General features: G+C 52.7%; 1 protein-coding gene and 1 long non-coding RNA gene across 4 annotated transcripts in view; one reads left to right on the top strand and one right to left on the bottom strand.

The window, feature by feature from the left end:
* MRC2 (mannose receptor C type 2) overlaps positions 1 to 19598 on the top strand; it is a 52265-nt gene that overhangs the window by 15458 nt on the left and 17209 nt on the right. For all 3 annotated transcript variants that reach the window (XM_053892177.1, XM_053892176.1, XM_053892178.1), the window contains exons 2-8: positions 13647 to 14048; positions 14743 to 14916; positions 15151 to 15315; positions 15535 to 15648; positions 16122 to 16265; positions 18865 to 19053; positions 19209 to 19363. In XM_053892177.1, coding sequence (XP_053748152.1) covers positions 13647 to 14048; positions 14743 to 14916; positions 15151 to 15315; positions 15535 to 15648; positions 16122 to 16265; positions 18865 to 19053; positions 19209 to 19363 — 1343 coding nt within the window. The remainder of the gene's footprint in view (positions 1 to 13646; positions 14049 to 14742; positions 14917 to 15150; positions 15316 to 15534; positions 15649 to 16121; positions 16266 to 18864; positions 19054 to 19208; positions 19364 to 19598) is intronic.
* LOC109277122 (uncharacterized) lies at positions 533 to 1931 on the bottom strand. The gene is made up of 2 exons (XR_008418558.1): positions 1607 to 1931; positions 533 to 823 (listed from the first exon to the last, which is right to left on the bottom strand). It is a non-coding gene; the product is annotated as an uncharacterized LOC109277122 (long non-coding RNA).

The following is a 19598-nucleotide window of genomic DNA, read 5'->3' as shown; positions in this document are numbered from 1 at the left end:
CAGGGGTCGATCCCATGACCCTGGGATCACGTCCTGAGCCGAAATCAAGAAGTGGCCATTCAGCCAACTGAGCCACCCAGGAGCCCCACCACACCATGATTTTAAATTGATATCAGAGAGTGATGGTTGTGGGAGCAGTACTTTTTTTTTATATGGTTCTAAAAAATGTACGAAAGAAATCAGGAAAAGGCATCGGAGGCTGGGGAGAGAGAAGTAATATGAGGGGATCGGCACAGACATTCCTTTGTAGGTCAGGTCTAGTGTGTTACTGTGGGTCTGGGTGATGTCACAATGGTAGTGGCCGTAGTGCGGTGTTGTGTATGAGACCCTTTGTTTCCGTCCAGGGCAAAGCAAGTTACATTCACAAACATTGGACACTGAGGCAGGTTCTGTGGGATATACCGAAATATTTGGTTTCTTCAAAGGTGTTAAGATCCCCTGTGTCTTCCTTCCCTCAGTTTTATTTGCTCTAGAAACATTATAACAATATAATCGAAAGTTATGTGTAATCCCAACCTCCTGGCACAACAAATAATTTTGTGGTTTCACTTTATTCCCTTCTGTTCATTGTCCATATGGAGATCTGTTTTTAAGAGGGTATAATTTAGAGGATGTTAAACCCTTACCCATAGGACACAGCTTGCCTTCTCCCTCCCCTGGTCCTGTTCAATTCAGCACACACATAGGGAACACCTGCTGTATGCCATGCGCTCGGGAGGCGCGTGGATGAGACACAGCTCTTGTTCTCCAGGAACTGGTCACTGAGGGAGACACACCCTAAAAGGATCGTGTCAGTATTCCATAGACTTCTCTCCCTGTAGATCTCCCCAGGAGTCTGTGAAGAGTCAGGGAGAATATTTTATAATTCAGTTTACGGGTAAGAAGAGAGTCCCCTAACGTCATTGAGATTGTAATGGCAGGATCAGAACCTGAACTCCTGAGCCAGATCTGAGATTTCCTTTCCAGCCTCCTTCTTGTAGGTAATGGGGCCCCGCAGCCGTGTGACTGCTTGAGCCCCAGAGAAGGTCCCGTGCAGACTCTGTCCACCCGCTGTCCCAGCATCTACCAGGCCGAGTGGTGTGGGCGCTACCCCACTCCCTTCCACACTCTCCCTTCCAGCTGCGTATTTTGTGACCTCATTTTCCCTTTACGACGGCCCTTGGAGTTTATTTCTGCAGAACCGGAATGTGGTAGGGACCAGGGTACACCCCAGGCCGCCCTAACTCTCCCAGAGACCCCCTCGCTTTGCCCTGACACACTGTGCGGCCTCTTCTGCCTGTATCTCCCTTCCAGGCCCACCTGGGGAGGGGCCGAAAGTTGAGAGGCCAGAAACAAATGGTGGCTGCCAAGGCACCCATGGGAATTGGGGGGAGGATCCTGCGTCCGGACTGTGAATTTATTTTTCTTTTAATTCTGTGGAAGACCAGCTTAAACACTTTCGTCCTTGGCCTTATTTCCTCTTATCGTTTCCTCTCATCCAGATAGCAGCATCTGCTAAGCCTGGTTCCCAGGCTCTCTGCTGCAAAACAAAGATTCTTGAGCTCACAGCCGCAGTCAAGGCAGAGGCTCTTGCTTAAATATCAAAAAATAGTTATGGCCCTTCCACTTACCGAGGACTTATCAGGTACAGAGCATCTTCAAGCATTTTCTTGCATAATCCTCCCAGAAACCCAGGAGACGGGCCTTATTAATGTCCTTCCAAAAGCAAGGCTTGCAGAAGTGAGGCAGCCAGCCCTAGGGCCCACACAGGGATTTGAACCTGGGTGGGTACAGATTGCAGAGCTCATCTCCTAACTGCTCCACCGCTGTGCTTCCCGGAGAAGGTGTGGGCAAGGTGCTCTCGGCCTGTCATTCCAGAAGGCGGCAAACATTTGATCTTCGGCATATCGTGTTAGGGAGATCCTAAAGAGTGCCACGCTTTGCTTCTAGAACCAAACAAGTCATCTTTGGCTGCTGCCACGTCAGAAGGTCAGGAAGTTGCCAGAGAGCAGAGGAAAGGGGTCATTATGAAATGTGTCATGATTTCTCAGAGTCTTGTGCTGCGATTCAGAAATGTGTTACGAAAGGGATACGACATGTCACAGGGACATTGTGCTTGCAATAGAGCCTCACTTAGAGGACCCTCCTCCCCCCTTTTTATTTTTGGTTTTGAAATAGGCATAGCTCTCTGGTCATTTTTTTTTTAAGTTTATTTATTTATTTTGAGAGATAGAGAAAGTGCAAGTTGGGGAGGGGCAGAGAGAGAGGGATAGAGTATCCCAAGGAGGTTCCACACTGTCAGTGCAGAGCCCCAGCCCAACCTGGGGCTCAAACCCAGGAACGGCCAGATCATGACCCTAGCCAAAGTCGAAGCTTAACTGACCAGGCCACCCAGGCGCCCCCTCTGGTCACTCTTAATAGAGACCAGGATACTGAAGAACATTTCTCCTCTCTGATAAAAACAGTCATGCAAACATGATAATATGTGGCTGCTTTCATTCTACCTCAGTGTTGGGTTGGGGACTGGGGGGTTTGCAAAAGGGGTGGGTGGGGACCGTGGCAAGCTAGTGAGTGCCCTCCCAGGTGGGCAGCTCCACCCATGAACCGGGACTGGCTGCCTGTGGACACACTGGAAACTGGAAATCCAGATTATTATGTAAAATCTGTCTCTCTCTCTCTCTCTCTCTCTCTCTTAAGTAGGCTCCATGCCCAATATGGTGCTTGAACTCGCAACCCTTAGATCAAGAATTGCATGCCCTACTGAGCCAGCCAGGGGACCCTCTGAAATCTCTTCAGTTTTAAATGTTGCCTCACTTTTCTTTCACACACTGTGATGACCAAATATAACCCACCTGTAGGTTATCAATTTAAAGCACCTGGAATAAGTTGTTCAGTGCTCAGCTCTGCACCCGGTTCTCTTGGACTCCCCTCTGAGCTCTGCCCCTTATCAAGCTGTTATCAAGCTGTCTTAATCTCTCATTTAATACCTTATGTTCCTCATCTGTCAGGTGGAGATGGTAATTTTACCTACTTCTGAGGGCCGCTATGAGAATTAATGAGAAAAGGCTTGAAACCTGGCACCTGGTACCTAGCAAGCCCACAGTAAACATTAAATTTATATTTCAGTACTTTTACATATCATTATTTGTGTCTCTTTCCATAAGTGCAGGGTGACGTTATGTCCTAGTTTGCCTGGGACAGCCCTGGTTCAATCTTGTGGTACATGTGTGATTATCATGAACTCCCCTTGTTATTCTCAATTTTAGACAATAAATTATATGGTCAACCTATTTAAGCAAATACTGGCATTGTGCCATTTAGGACTTTAACAAATTGTATTTCAAATGAAAAGATCATGGTTCCAGTTGTATGAGGATCTTTGGACAAGTCACTTAGGCTTTCCATGTTTCTGTTTCCACATTCTTGTCAAAGTTTCAGAAAAAAGAATGAATCACTGAAGTATAATTAGTAAAAGTTTCTTGTGCACACACCAAAGATTGCAAACCAGGAGGACTCAAACCAAAACATGGAATGAGGCTCAGCGGTATATTTTTATAAAGCACTTAGATAGTGTGGAGGCAGTGACTGTTTATACTTCACAGTGATTAGTTATAATATTAGAGCTTTCTTTTTTTTTAAGTTTATTTATTTATTTTTGAGAGACACACAGAAAGTAAGTGGGGAAGGAGCAGAGAGAATGGGAGAGAGAGAATCCCAAGCAGGCTCTGCACTGTCAGCACAGAGCCCGATGCAGGGCTCGAACTCCCAAACCGAACTCACCAACCGTGAGATCATGACCTGAGCTGAAACCAAGAGTCCCATGCTTAACCGACTGAGCCACCCAGGCACCCCTAATATTAGAATTTTCTTAAATGAAAGGGAAATGGTTCATGGTTATCTCGTATGAATTTTGGGGATCCATTTAAGTTTTGCTTATGATTTTCAGAGGCATACGTTAAGTATTGACCCAGTTCAAGTTAGATTTGCTTGTGTTGCAAAATAAGCTAAATTAAGCTTTGCTTTTTTTTTTTTTAATTTTTTTTTTTTAAATTTTATTTATTTTTGAGACAGAGAGAGACAGGGCGTGAACAGGGGAGGGGCAGAGAGAGAGGGAGACACAGAATCTGAAACAGGCTCCAGGCTCTGAGCTGTCAGCACAGAGCCTGACGCGGGGGTTGAACTCATGAACCTTGAGATCATGACCTGAGCTGAAGTTGGCCGCTTAACCGACTGAGCCACCCAGGCGCCCCAAGCTTTACTTTTATGACGAAACTGGTTTTGTCTGCTCAGGGAATTTTCAAGTCTGGTCTCCCTATGTGTTTGATTTCACTATTCTAAAGGATTGACAAGATGAATTCTAAGATTCCCACAGTCTGTGTTCATTTTGTCATTTGACAAACATTTATTGTGAGTCCAGACTATGCCAGGCAAATGCCCAGCATGTGGAGAGGCCAGAGACTGAGGCCAATAAGGACCTCTCGGGCAGCGGGGTGGGAATCCCTACCAGGTTTTAAAAGTGTTATTTGAAAGACTTATCTAGAAATTGTTCACAAAATGTTTCTAGTGAATGGAATGTTTATATTTGAAACCTCAGTTTCTAGCAAACAAACCATTACATGCAGTGTAATTCTCTACACATTTCTATCTTGTGAGTGGCTATCTAATTTTAAAAAATTATTTCAGTGTGGAAAATTGGAAAATACAGAAAGGCCCAAAGGAAATTCTTCCGTTGACTCTTCAATGAGCCAGGGGCCATCTAATGTTTTAGCTTTAGGTTACTCCTCGCCCCCACACACCTCTGAGGCCACTTTGTCAAAGCTAAACTTTAAAAAGCTGCTCTCCCCACATTTGCGTATTTCCTAATAAAGTAATTCTCCAGCCATCCATCCATCCTCCATCAACCAGGTATGGAATACCCAACCTGGCGCTGTGCCTGGGGCCCCAGACGGCTCTCCTGTCAGCGATATAATGAAATTGTCCGTTCGCGACTTCATTGTCCCAGCGACTGCACTGCTGGGCAGGTGACTTGGGCGCCTCGCCTCCAGTCCTGAAGCTGGCTCTTCGCGGGCGGGCCAGTGGGGTTGGACGGTGCCGGCCCAGAAAAAGCCACTTCCTGCCGCGACCTGAGCGGGCCGTCGTTGTGAAAGCGGCCCCCTGGGGGAAGGAAGTGACTTTGCGCTGTTTATTTTGGCTGCGGGCTGGCAGACGGCGCCGGGGGCCGCGGGCCGCGCAGACCCGGCGTTCGCAGAGCGGGGCCGTGGAGCCGGTGGGCGGAGGCCCCGCGCCGAAACGCTGGGGGCGCGCTGCCGAGAGGGGGCGCCGGGAAGGGGGGCGGCGCGGCGCGGAGGGGGGCGCGCGGCCGGGAAGGGGGGCGGCGCGGCGCGGAGGGGGGCGCGCGGCCGCGAGGACCCAGAACTCCGGGGGCCGGTGGCCCCCTGCCCCCAGGTCCTGGGGCGGGGTGAGGGAGGAAGGGGTCGAGGTGTGCCCGCCCCGGGGATGCTCCCGTGAGGAGTCCAGCTGGGGAAGGGGCACAGAGGACAGGCCTGGGAGCCGACGGTCCGTCCGGAGCTTAGAGGCGTGATCGCTTCTGTAGGGGCCCGGCGGCATCCCCGTTTCATCCTGCCAGATGGGGCCCGGGAAAGGACAGGCCGCAAAGATTGTGATGCCTTAGTTTGAGGAGACAAAAGCCGGCAGAGGGTGAGATCAAACACCACTAAATCGCCAGGGGGGAGGCCAGGGCCTGAGAGTATTTGGTTCCCAGAGAGCCCGGAGGGTGGGGGCCGAGGGGTGGGGGTGGGGGGACCCGGCAGAGTTGCAGGAAGGTGAAAATCGCCTCTCCGATTTTACGAATAATCCAGGTGGCTCCCACCCGCTTCACGTACCCCCTCTCTTGCGTTTATTACGTGGACGTGACAAGTCCACCTCAACCCGTTCCCCGCCCAGAGTCTGCTTTAACATCTTCCTGGGATGGAGCAGGTCACATTTTGCAGCACATACGTTTTAAGGGGGGAGAAGAACACCTCTAGAAATTACTGATAGAGGAAGCTCACCATGGCTGGAGGGAGAGAGGGAGAGACACCACACACACGTGTGACAGTAGCAGAGGGGGGCTGCGTGTGCCGAGTTTGGTCACATGCACTTTAAGCAATGGAGAGCAGGCAGTTTGGCCCCGCTGGAATGCAGGGGTGGTTGGGAGGAGGGAGGAGAGTGTGAAAAGCCTGGAGGGTGGAGAGTAGATGGAAGCCCACAATCGCCCAGGATTTGGGTGGAGATATCGCACAGTTGGACAGGGCATTGGGCCCCTGTGTCTAACTGTCCTGCCCTTCTGTGAAGGGATGCCCCGCCTCTCCCATCCAGGTCCAATGTGCGCATGGACCTTCTAGCAGAAGGTAGGGCAGGGTGGGGTGCTGGGTCCCCAGGGTTAGCTTTTCAACAGGGAGGGGCTGGCAGCTTCTGCTGACTCAGGGACATTTCCAGGCCTGGCCTCAGGGCCAAGCGGCTTATTGAAAGCAGCTGCTCCTCTTGGCTGGTGGCCCTACTGGCCCCTGGCTCTCCCTGGGATGACCCTTTGCCTCTGCGTGGCCTGAGGAGGCCTGAGGAGAAGGGCCAACTACGAGAGACTCAGTGGTTAGAGGTCACCCTGCCATGCCCCCGGGGACCAAATGTGGTCAGCCCCCAGGGCTCACCAGCTGGTCCCTAGGAGCTGAGCCAGGCTGGTGACTGGGTCCCCAATCTTTGCTCTCGCCATTCCCCCACCTTGGAACACCTTCCCTTGCTCTTGTCTCTGCTGGTGCCTCTCAGGGTTTTGTTTGACATGCCTCTCGTTCAGCAGATTTTGAGAGTCTGCTGAGTGCCAGACACTCCGCTAGAATTAACTTCCCCTCTGCTTCCTTCAGCACCGTGTCTTTCTTGTAATGGAGAGCAGCCGTCTTATCCGAGGTCAGACCTCTGGCTGCCTTCGCTGCTGGGCTGAGTGCCGGGAAGCTGCTGGGACAGCTGAGAGCTTTGCTCCTGAGAGACAGAGACAGTTCTGAATCTTTTGCACTCAGCCTCAGGACTCCGCCAAAGCATTGCGTGTACCTCACAGCAGATGGGAAAGGAAAAGAGGCCACAGTGAGAGTCAACAGGGAGGGAGGAGACAGGGGCTCCTCAATGTAGGGCACATAGCCTTAAAACCCAGTTGCTTCTGAGCACAGGCATAAATGTCCAGGCTGACGACTTGGAGATGTCTGAGAAGGAAGGAAGTGTGGACACTGCAGCAGAAAGATTCCTGTTATTTGGAAAATCCATGCTTTCCAACACCTTCATCCCCAGCCACGCAGTATGAATTGGACCTGGGGGTTTTACACACTGGCTGACGTGTTGCTTGTAACTTTTTCATGGATTGCTTCATGAGTTCTGCCTCTCCGGCTTCATTGTAAATGTCACGAGGCCAGAGGCTGCATTGTCTAATTTCCCCGTCGTACCTAGTCATAAATGCTTGTCATCTGCACAAGTGAGAAAGCCTCTGGGGGAGCAGGCAGAAGGGTGATTAAGGAGGATGGGGTGGGGGTCTGGCCTCCAAGTACCTCCTCTGACAAGCCCAAGAGGCCCATTGCTGGTCTGAGGGTCAGAGGGAATCCTGGAATGGTAGCCTCTGGGGAGTAAGGAGGCTGGGAGAGAGGCTGTGGCTCCAAGACGCAGGGTTGTGTGTTTATCAGGGTCCTTTTGGTTACGAGGACAGAAACCCTTGTAGACAAGCTCAGCACAAAGGGGGAATGTGGCTGCCAATGAGCCGGAGTGATTCACAGGCTGGAAGAAGAGCCACAGGAACTCTGGGTCTGGGACTGGGTATTCAGCACATGAAGACTAGTTTCCTCCCCTTCCACTGCTCAGCTGTGTCTCTTTCTGCAGTGTCCCCATTCTCGTCTGTAGCAGGAAGAAGGTCTTTCCCTCATGGTAGGAGACATGGCCATTGGCAGGCGCAGTGTAGCGATCACAACAGGGAGAGAAAATCACGTATTCCAGGGGAGGCCTCTGATCAGCCCTGTTTGAGTTATGTGCCCAGTCACCGTGCCAGGGGGATGGACACTGTTACTGGCCAGGAGTGAGCCTTGTGCCCACTCACGTAGCCAGAGCAAGAAAATTATAAATAAGAAGAAGAAGGGATGGGAAGTTCATTGGACAGACAAAAACAAAGGCCAGAGACTGAGAGAAGTTCAGTGAGGTTCAGGGATTCTGTCACCATCTCCATATCTTCCATGTAGAGCCCAGTGCCAACCAGACCATATGGTGGTGGGGGCCAGATTATGTCTCTGTTGCTCCCCACTGTACTCTCGGAACCTGGCACCGTGCCTGGCACCTGTGAAATTCTCAATACGTGTTTGTTGAATGAATGAATGAATGAATGCATGCATGCATGGATGGATGGATGGATGGATGGATGGATAGATGTGCTCAACACATAGCTTCCTGCCCGGTTTCATTCATTTCTTTATTTACCCACTGAGCAAGTACACAAGGAGCCACACACAACCCGGTGCACAACAGTGTGCTGGTCGTGGTGTGGTTGCAAACAAAATGCAGGAGGTCGTCCTTGTCCTTGAGGGATGTACGTACCACAACCCTAGTGAGGGGCATTTCTACTTCCTGTGCTGATGCCTGATGCTCCCCAGGGCATGTGGAGTGAGGCTAAGGGATGGGTAAGGCTGGAGGGGGCCTTCCTGGGATGGGGGGGGGGCATCAGGCCTCTGTACCCTGAGCTCCCTCTGCTGCCTCATGCGGGCTGGCTGAGCACAGGGCTGCAAAGAACACGGTCTCGGCTCAAACACCTTTGTGCCCTTCCCTCGCCCCCTTACCATTTCCAGCTCAGCCAAGGCTGGGCTTGATCTCTTCCTGCATTGGGCCCTGGAGAAAGAGCCTCCTTTCTGTGAGGGCCCAGGCACTACCCCTTAGACTTTGGGTGGAAAATGCTCTCTCAGGAACTCGCCCCACTCAGGTCCCAGCTTGGCAAAGTCCCCTGGATCCACCTCCAAGAATCCCCCTCAGCTTCCCCTTTGTAGCTCTCTTGCCTCCCACCCCTCTGCTCCCAAATTCCTTGTTCTTTTCTCATTTGCTGCCAAGGCAGTTCTTTGACTTGCATTCTTCACCCCTGCCTCCTCCAGACCCTCAGTGTCTTCAGAGAGTCTCCCGCCCCCTCCAGAAGCACAGCTCTCTCTGACGCCCCCAGACACCTGGCTTTTAAGGGCTTGTTTGCCTCATGTTCTGCCATGTCCAAACCCACTGTCCTTCTCTAACCAGGACAGTGCTTGTGTTTCCTCCTGGCCCCAGCGTTGCCTGGGCCATGCCACACACAGCAGGTGCACCAGGAAGATGCGTGGATTTGAACCCAGAACCTAGGATGTCCTAGGATGGAGGGGACTTGCAGGCGTGGTTCATGTGACAGAGCAGGAAACTGACACCTTGAAAAGTACTGCGATTGGGCATCCTAATCTCTTCTCCTCTCTGGGTCTCAGTTTCCTCATCTGTCAAGTGAGGGAAAGGTGGCCTGACCCTGGGACTGCCTCCCCCCGGCTGACACAGACCCCTTCAGACCCCTCATTTGCCATTTATTATGATGCACAGCCTGGCTGGAACGCTTCAGCCCATATGTGGGTTTTCTGGTTGGGAAGGAGCAGAGGGTTCTATCCCCCTGGGCTGCTGTGGGCTCCTGTGATGTTTTGGGCTGCATTGTCCTGTCCCATCTCTGAGAAACATCTACAAAAGCAAGCACTATTTTCTCCCTTTTCCGGTCCCATGCCCTTTCCCTACCCCCTGCCAAGGGCCACTTTCTGTTACTACTGACTCTTCTCACTGGAGGGGACGTTTTGAGAATCAAACACCCAGTCCTTAGAGGAGCCTCAGGCAGGCCTGGATTAAGTCATGGGGCCAGTTTATGGTTCCAGAGTGTGGCTGGAAGGGAAGGAGCAGGCTGTGGGGAGGGAACAGAGGACCCCCATCCTGGTTTTGTTGAAGAATAGAGTGACCAGTGTCCCTGCACCATCAGCCTTCTTACCGTGGTGTTTTGAGCACTCAGTGACAGAAGCTGTGACAGTGTTCTGTTTTAGGAAAATTAATTTGGCAGCTGGATCAAGGAACAGAAAGACTGATTGGTTGTGATTGTTATCTAGGCAGGAGTTTCGTTCGTTCGCTCATTCATTCCTTCATTCATTCATTCATCCACGTGTTCATCCAGTATTTATTAAGCACTACTGGGTGTAAGGCCGAGTTGTAGGTGCTTTGGGTGCTGTGGTGGAAAAGACTGAGAAAGTCCTTGGGAGCTTATGAACAAGAAGAGAGACACACAAAATAGAAACATGTCAGGTAATGAGTTCTGCTTCTGGAAATACCAGTGTAGTTGGTACCAGTCTAACTCTCTAGTCAAGGGTACTTATACACAAAGGATATAATATAAAACACAGTGGTTTAAGAGCAATCAAAAACAGGCAGATTCTGGGGAGGAAAAAAATCGCCAAAAGAAAAGAAGTGGATGAAGTGAGAGGTTCATTTAAGCAGCATATCTCCCTGAGAGCACTGCCCTATTTGAGGACCTCAGACAGAAAGTAGCAGTTTTACTGGTCACCGTTTGGGGCTTCCGGAAGCTCCTAAACTGTGCATGGGCAGGGCGAGGCATTCGGGAACCCACCAAGAAACAGCAGCTGAGAGACAGAGGTTTCAGATGCTGCCTGGTCCTGAGGGAACAGAGTTTGGAATTCAAGATCCACTAAGTTAGAGGGGCTTGGTAATTGCCTAAGGTTTTCCTTTGAAACTCCAGAAGGGTCTCACCTTATGATTAAACCCAAGGCTAACAGCCGCACCCTAAGACTAAAGGCGAAACCAAAACAACCCCGCCCTAGCAAAGCCTAAAGCCAAGCCTCTACAGGATCAAGATGATCCACCAGTAATTTAACTGCCTGCCAGAACAAAACTCAACATTCTTTTCAGGAAGATAAAAAAAAAAAAAAAAAAATTCAGACTCCCTATAACATGTCATCCACAACATCCTGTATACAATAAAAAAAAAAAAAAATCCAGACTCTTTATAACATTACCCACAATGTCCAGTATGTAACAAAAATTACTAGACTTGCAGGCAGCTGGAAAAGTGACCCATAATCAAGAGAAAAAATAATCATTAGACAAAGGTGCACAGAGAACCCAGATGTTGAAAAAAAATCAGAGAATAATAAATAGTGAAGAGAACTACAGGTGAGCAATATGATAGAAAGTAACTGAGTAGCTACTACAGGTCCGAAGGGCCTCTTTAAAGATGTGACTTTTCTGAGAAGTGAAACATCAGGCAGAAAAAACCATGCAAAGACCTTGAGGCAAGAAAGTACGAAGCCTGGGGCTCCTGGCTGGCTCAGTCAGTGGAGCACATGACTCTTGATCTCAGGGTCGTGAGTTGGAGCCTCATGTTGGTTGTAGAGGTTACTTAAAAAAATAAAACCTTAAAAAAAAGAAAGAAAGAAAGAAAGAAAGAAAGAAAGAAAGAAAGAAAGAAAGAAAGAAAGAAAGAAAGAGAAAGAAAGAAAGAAAGAACCAAGCCTGTTCAAGGAAGGGAAAGGAGAGCATTGTGATTTGAGCAAGGAGCAAGTGTGATCCAGGATCAGACTGGTAGGCAGGACCAGATCATGTAGGATCTTGTGGCTCATGGTAGAAGTTTGAATTTTATTTGAAGAATGATGAATTAATTGCCTTTGAAGGACTTTAAGTAGGAGGGAAACTTACCTCACGTATGTTATTTTATATCTTACTACGAGTGAGGCTGTTTCAAATAGTTACGAGCCAGTTGCATTTCATTTTTTTAGCTGTGTATGTGTGTTCTTTTCTACTACGCTGCTGATATTTTCCTCATAATTCATTCTATTTTTTGTAGAAACTTTTTATATTAGGGAATAAGCTATTTGCCACCAGTAATTTATGTATATAGTTGTCATTGGAATTCTGGCTTTGTTCATGGTATTTTTTTGCCATGGAAAAGATTATTATGTCATTGAATTCATCACTGTTTACTTTATGACCTTCAACACTCCAATATTATTTTTTAAAAGATTTGGGACTCACTTACATGTTTAAAAAATCATTCTAGCTGGCCAAGAGAATGACGTATAGAGGGATGATAAGACCATGGTGGAACAGAAGGAGCTTGAGGTTTGGACTCCGAAGACCAGGACCAAATTTCAGCTCCTCTCTGACCAGCCTCGTGATCGGTCAAATCATTTCACTACCCTTAGTCAATTTCTTTACCTATAACATGGAATAGTAATGATAATAAATGGCAACAGCAATAATTTACAGTGCTCTTACTGTGTGCCTGACCCTGCTCCAAACACTTTACAGGTATTCTCTCATTTAACCTTTACAATAGTCTGATGAGGAAACTGAGTCAGAGAGAGGGAATGCGGCTTGCCCAAGTCACACGTTAAGTGGCAGAGCTGGGGTTTGTACCCTAGCAGTCAGATTCATGCCTTTAAGACCTGGAAATTATCCCAAGGGGGTAGTGGTTCATGGATGCAAAAATTCCTTGGTGACAGGGATGTGCTGTGTGTGTGTGTTGTGTACAACTAGGTGATGAAACATGGATGTCAGGCCTGGGCTTGCTTCCTGGCTGTGTGACACCGTGAGCAGGTCACCTCATGACTGAACTAACCGTGATCCTCTCTCTTTTTTATTCCTGTCTCCCTCCTTCCCTCCTTCCCTTCCTCCCTTCTCCCTTCCTTCCTTCCTTCCTTCCTTCCTTCCTTCCTTCCTTCCTTCCTTCCTTCCTTCCTTCCTTCCATCTCTCCCTCTCTACCTCTGTTTCTCAGCTTTACTGAAATGTAAGTCATGTCTCAAAGAACTCATCCACTTAAAATACACGATTAATTGGGTTTTACTCTATTCACAGAATTTGACAGCTATCATGACACTCTAACTGTAGGACATTTTCATCATCCCAAAAGAAACCCTGTACCCCTTAGCAGTCATCCCCCATTCCCATCACAGCCCAGCTCCCAGGCAACCACTGTCAACTTCCCATACATTTAAGTCTCCATTTCTTAATCTGTAAAGTCAGTGTGCTCGGGGGCAGGTTGGGTTTCACTGCCTTCCCCAGAGTGTCTGCACAGTGAGGTGATGGGTGAATTGATGAGTGACTGGGGGAAGCCCTAGCTTTAGCCCAGCTAAATGCTGCTTAAAAAATGGTGTGCAATGGTTCTGGGAGGCATGAATGGTTGGATATGGAGGTGGAGGGCGTTCTAGAAGATTCTAGAAGTCAGGAAAGGAAGGAGCCAGTGAAGCTGAGGGGCCAAGGGGAAGAACAAGACCAATTACTCCAGGCCAGAGAGGAACTTTGGTGGGAACACCACACTGTGTCACGGAGCCTGGGATAAAGTTGTGATGTGCTGAGTGATGTCAGTGTGTCCACTGCTCCTCACAAGATCTTGGGAAAAGTATACAGCGCCCAACTTGCCAGGTGGAGTCGGGCTTGCTGTTTGAAGCTGGGATGGAGGGCTGAGTCCTGCCTCTAGGCTGAGCATGGGGCTAGAGCAGAGGCTGGCCATGCAGCCAGTTTCAGGCTCAGGGGCAGCATCGGAAGGTGGCACTGGCCATCAAGAGCCAGCCAGGAGAGCCCCTGGGATGGCATCATGCCCTGCCTTCCCTTCCAGAACCCAACGTCTTCCTCATCTTCAGCCATGGACTGCAGGGCTGCCTGGAGGCCCAGGGTGGGCAAGTCAGAGTCTCCCCAGCCTGCAACGCCAGCCTTCCCGCCCAGCGCTGGAAGTGGGTCTCCCGAAACCGGCTCTTCAACCTGGGTGCCATGCAGTGCCTGGGCACGGGCTGGCCGGGCACCAACACCACAGCCTCCCTGGGCATGTACGAGTGTGACCGGGAGGCCCTGAACCTCCGCTGGCACTGTCGCACCCTGGGTGACCAGCTGTCCCTGCTCCTGGGGGGCCGTACTGGCAACACATCCAAGGCCGGCAGCCCCGAGCGCGGCGACCAGACCCGCGGTGGCCAGTGGCGCATCTATGGCAGTGATGAGGATCTGTGCGCTCGGCCCTACTATGGTGAGAGGCCGCTTGCCGGGAAGAGGTGGGCCCCCGCCCCAGTGTCAGGAGGACTGGAGCCACAGAGTGACAGATGCGGGAGCGACAGATACAGACCCTTGGCAGCCGTATCTTTAATTGTAATGGGAAGCATTTGGGAATAATTAAGAATATTAACCTCAAAGCATTTATTTTTAAGGACTTAAAATTAATACATGCTTGCGAGGACCTCAAACGGTGCAAAAGCGTATCACGTAAATTTAAAATTCCCTTCTCCCAGGCCCACTCTCCAGGGTAGACCCTAGAGTAACCCCATTGGTGTCTTGCTCCCCATTTTGCAGGCGCGACCGGGGACCGGGGTCACTCGGTGAGGGGCCTTTTGTGGTGGACAGCTCTGTCCAGGGGGGTCCTCGTCCTGTAAGACATCCTGAGTTCTGGGATGGAACTTGTGGGGAGGGGCAGCTGGATTTTGGACAGGCATGAAGGGCGCTGGGGGGAACCCCTTCCCAGCGCTGTGGGATGAGCAGCAGGACCTCTCCCAGGCTCCTTGGCTGATCTGATGGCGGAGGGGGCCTCAAAGCCTTAAGCGCCACTTTGGCCTTCGCATCGCTGCCCCATCCCTAGCTCCCTGGGGTAGGAGGTTTTCCCTGAGCGGAGTGGGGGGGGCGGGCAACCTCTGGGGTCCAGATGCCAAGACACTGGCTCCGTTCTGCAGAGGTCTACACCATCCAGGGAAACTCCCATGGGAAGCCGTGCACCATCCCCTTCAAGTATGACAACCAGTGGTTCCACAGCTGCACCAGCACGGGCCGTGAGGATGGGCACCTGTGGTGTGCCACCACCCAGGACTACGGCAAGGACGAGCGCTGGGGCTTCTGCCCTATCAAGAGTGAGAGCAGGAAAAAAAAAAAAAAAAAAAAAAAGAGTGAGAGCAGGGTGGAGAGGGTGGGCCAGGGTGGCTCCTGGAGGGAGGCCGACCACGAGGGGCCTCAGCATGGGTGGAAGAACTTGCCGGACTGGGGTGATAAGATGCCCCTCCTCGTAGCGCGGAGCAGCGTGTGTGGGGTCTGCACTCCTTGAGGGACTCCCGTGTGGGACCCATGTCCCGCTGTCGTGGTGGCAGGTAACGACTGTGAGACCTTCTGGGACAAGGACCAGCTGACTGACAGCTGCTACCAGTTTAACTTCCAGTCCACGCTGTCGTGGAGGGAGGCCTGGGCCAGCTGCGAGCAGCAGGGGGCGGACCTGCTGAGTATCACGGAGATCCACGAGCAGACCTACATCAACGGTGAGGCGGCAGGGCAGCCCCCGGGGTGGGGGTGGGGGGATCCTGGGTCTGGCGGCCCCGGCAGGGCAGGGCGGCGGCAGCCTGGGCCCTGCTGCCCATCTTTGGAGGGCCCTGGGCCCCTCCTGCTGGTGGGGCACGGATGCCCTTGGGGGGGGGGCACACAGTGGGAGGGCCGCGGGTGGGCCAGTCCCCTTCTCACTGTCTCTGACTTGCTGTCAGGGCTCCTCACTGGCTACAGCTCCACGCTGTGGATTGGCCTTAATGACCTGGACACCAGTGGCGGCTGGCAGTGGTCGGACAACTCGCCCCTGAAGTACCTCAACTGGGAGAGTGGTGAGGCGTGGGGTTCGGGCGCAGGGTGGCCTGGGGACTGCACAGGCATCTGGTCTCCTATTTATTCCTCCCCGGGAACCCTTCTCCAGGCCGTGTGGGGGAGGGGCGGCGGGGCAGGTTCCACCCCCTCCTGGCCCGGGTCCCGCCCCATCGGGGCCCGTGCAGTGGCCTTGCGTAAACTAGAACCCGATGCCCTCTCCTCAGGGCGCAGGGCCTGGGGCACGGGCTGGATTTCAGGCCCTGTCCGTCCCTTCAGCTGCACCCAGGGCACCGGCAGCCCGGCCAGGGAGGCCCCGGGGGCCGGTCACCAGTGTCGGGAGGAGGGTTTGGGCCCAAGGGGGGAGGGGGAGGCGGAGGTGAGAGGCAGCGAGGGGCCCCGAGGGAGCCGGAGGCTGTGAGGAGGGCCCGGAGGAGGCCCGGGTGTGAGTATCTCTCTCCCGGGCTGCTGGCGCCCTCCCCTCCCCTCCCCACAGATCAGCCGGACAACCCGAGTGAGGAGAACTGCGGGGTGATCCGCACGGAGTCCTCGGGCGGCTGGCAGAACCGCGACTGCAGCATCGCGCTGCCCTACGTGTGCAAGAAGAAGCCCAACGCCACGGCCGAGCGCCCGTCCCCCGGTGAGCGGAGGTCCCGGCGCGGGGCGGGGGACGGGCCTGTCGGGCGGCGACGCAAGGGACTCTGCTGAGGGACTAACCGGAATGTGGTTAAATGCTGGTAATCCGCACGGTCCTTGTAGCAGTCCCACTCAGCTGGAGGTGACAGACAGCTCAGCACACAATTGGACTATCCCGAGTTGTGTACCACTATAAAAATATGTGTAATAAATGTTAGAGAAGACATGCCTAGAGAAGACACTGCTTAAGCTCCTGAGAGTTAAGGAGGGCTTCATGGACGTGACATTTGATTTGGGCTTTTTAAGTTGACTGTAAAGAGGTGTAAGGGAAGGGCATTCCTGGCAGAGGGAACAGCATGTGCAAAGGTGCAGAGGCATGGGAGTATACAGCAGCTTTAAGTTTGGTGAGGATTGCAGTCTAGTTGGAGTGTAGACTCTTCATAGGGTGTGGTGTTTGGACCGGCGGCGTGATGCTGTTCTAAATGCAGATTCTCAGCCCCGCCACCTGGCCTCCATTTCACAGGATCGTCAAGCAAGGTGTGTGTGCAGGTGCAGCCAAGGCACCCTGGCTTAGAGGGCATGCTGAAGAGAACAGTTCAGAAAGGCAGGTTGCAGCCAGTCCCTGAAGGGTCTTGGCTGCTGGGTCAAGTTTGGGTGGGGCCAGGTAGGCTGTGGGGAGCCTCTGTGGGTTTTTAAGCCAGGGAGTGTCTTGCTCACATTTGCGATTCACAGAGATAGCTGTAGGGGCCTATGGAGGAGGTTGGGGTAATGGGCACAGCACTGTTCTGGGGACTGCTGCGTGTGGCTTTGGGCAAGGAGCTCTGTCTCTGAGCGCAAATCGCGAATAAGCTCCTACCCCTTGCAGGGTTGTTGTAAGGCTGGAGACAGGGCCTTGCCCAAAGGAGCGTGACCGTGGGTAGCAGAGGATGTTCGTCAGTGTGGGTTGGAAGGGCTACGACAGGAGTCCAGTAGCCGTGGGAGCCACTGCTTTCTCTCCTCCTCCCCTAGGGATTGGCACCCCACACATAGGGCACCTCCCCTCTAGCTAGAGGGGGCCTGGGGCAGGCACCAAGTCAAGGTCTTCTCAGACCTAGAAGGAAGGAGGGCCCTACTGTGGGCAGGCCTGACCTATCTGTGGCCCCCTTTGGGCCTAGCTCCTCACCAAGTCCCCTGGCTCCTGGATCTCCCCAGTGTGGCCCCATTGGGGGAGGTCTCCTCTGAGGCCTCCTGGATCTGCAGATGTGTCTGTGGCCTTGGACTGACTCTTTCATCCCGCTCTGCATGAGGCATCTTTTCCGAGCAATTTCTCAAATGCGTTCTGTCTTCTGGGTCTCATCATGCAAGGCATGTCATTCCAAAGGCAGGCACCGTTGTGTCCGCAAAGCATCCATATTTCCTGAGTTTCTTTCCTCCCAACAGCCGGAAGAAGGCCCCCTTGGGTCTGAACTTGGGTTCTGTCTGTGGCGGCAGCCTTGGGTCTTAGCCGGGAGGCCCAGGAGATGATTGACAAGTCAGAGCCGAGGAGTGAGTCAGCTCAGGCTCAGGCCTCTGAGAAGCACTATGCTGGACCCTGGAGCGTCTCACAGAATGGAGTGGATCCCAGAATCCCGGTCTGGGGTGACGCTTCCAGTGGGTGCATGCTTTCCTGCCTGGCTGGGCAGAGTCCTGCCCGAGCCTGACGTTGTGGGTGGTTTAGTAAAGTCTTGTTTTCTCTTGCCAAGGCCCAAGTGAGGGCTTGTTTGCTTCAGCTGCTCTGGGACCCCGATCTCTAGAGACTGACCCTGAAATGCATGGAAGTGGGGGTGAGGAAGAGCCTGTCCCTGGTTAGTTTCTCAGCCCTGAGTGGAGCTGAGGGTAGGGGAAGGAGCAAGTGACTTCTTGGGCCTCTGGCCTGGTGGCCCCACTTCCCCATCCCTACATCCTGGACTGCCGAGGTCAGCACTGGGTCCACACTCAATATATGCTCTCTGAGGTAGTGACAGTGGTCTCATTTATTAAGCAAGGTGGACATGAGCTAAGTTTGAATCTTATAATAGGAAATCCCATTAAAAAATGTTTTTAATGTTTATTTTGAGAGAGAGAGAGAGAGAAACAGCATGCGCAGGGGAGGGGCCGAGAGAGGGAGACACAGACTCCGAAGCAGGCTCCAGGCTCCGAGCTGTCAGCACAGAGCCCAACGCGGGGCTCGAACCCACGAACCGTGAGATCAAGACCTGAGCCGAAGTCGGTCACTCAACGGACTGAGTCACCCAGGCACCCCAGGAAATCCCATTTACAGAGGAGGAAACTGAGGCTCCCAGGGCTGGTCTGACCTGAGTCTCCCCACTCATCTCTTTCTGAAAGCCCTAGCTGGAGGGGCTGTCCTGTCCTGGGTGAAATTTGCCACCACTTCCTGGGGCTCTGCTTCTGGGCTTCCAGCAGCCCTGGAGGGCTTTGTCTTTTTAGAACCTTTCAGCATTCGGGCCTTTCTGGCGGCCAGGGCTGATCTGAGGCAGGTGTGGGGAGGAGGTGACTTCAGGGCCCTGCCCATGTTGACGCTCAGCGGGTCAAGGCATCCTGGCTGGGTGGCTTGGTCCTGAACAGCATCTCGTGGGTCTCCGCAGACGTGTGGGCCAACGTGAAGGTGGAGTGCGAGCCCAGCTGGCAGCCCTTCCAGGGCCACTGCTACCGCCTGCAGGCTGAGAAGCGCAGCTGGCAGGAGTCCAAGAAGGCGTGTCTGCGGGGCGGGGGCGACCTGCTCAGCATCCACAGCATGGCCGAGCTGGAGTTCATCACCAAGCAGATCAAGCAAGGTGAGCGGCTGCTCGTCCACACCCGGAGTGGAGGGCAGGGCCTTGCCAGCGCCCATCCGGTCCCACCCAAGAGGCTGTGGGACTGCCCCTCTGCTGCTGGTGGCTGAGGCTGACCTCTCCGTGTCTTCTCTCCCCTGTCCCCTGCTGCATCCCAGAGGTGGAGGAGCTGTGGATTGGCCTCAATGATTTGAAACTGCAGATGAATTTTGAGTGGTCTGACGGGAGCCTCGTGAGCTTCACCCACTGGCACCCGTTTGAGCCCAACAACTTCCGGGACAGCCTGGAAGACTGTGTCACCATCTGGGGGCCGGTGAGAACCCCCTCTCCCCACCCTCCTGGTGCCACTGTCAGCTTCTGCCTCTATACCACCACCCCATGGCCTCTCAGAATCCCCCACTTCCCCACCAGCCCCTTCCCTTCCATGTGCAGAGATCGCGAGGATTTGAATCCTCCCCACCCCCAACTGGCTGGGGCACCTTGGGCAAGTTACTTAACCTCTCTGTGCCTTGGTTTCCTCATCTGTCAATGGAACGCTAACAGTGCGA

Source organism: Panthera pardus, unplaced genomic scaffold (assembly GCF_024362965.1).
Source record: "Panthera pardus isolate Hobbes unplaced genomic scaffold, ASM2436296v1 HiC_scaffold_3, whole genome shotgun sequence".
Classification (NCBI taxonomy): domain Eukaryota; kingdom Metazoa; phylum Chordata; class Mammalia; order Carnivora; family Felidae; genus Panthera; species Panthera pardus.
This window is presented reverse-complemented; position numbering and strand designations above follow the sequence as displayed.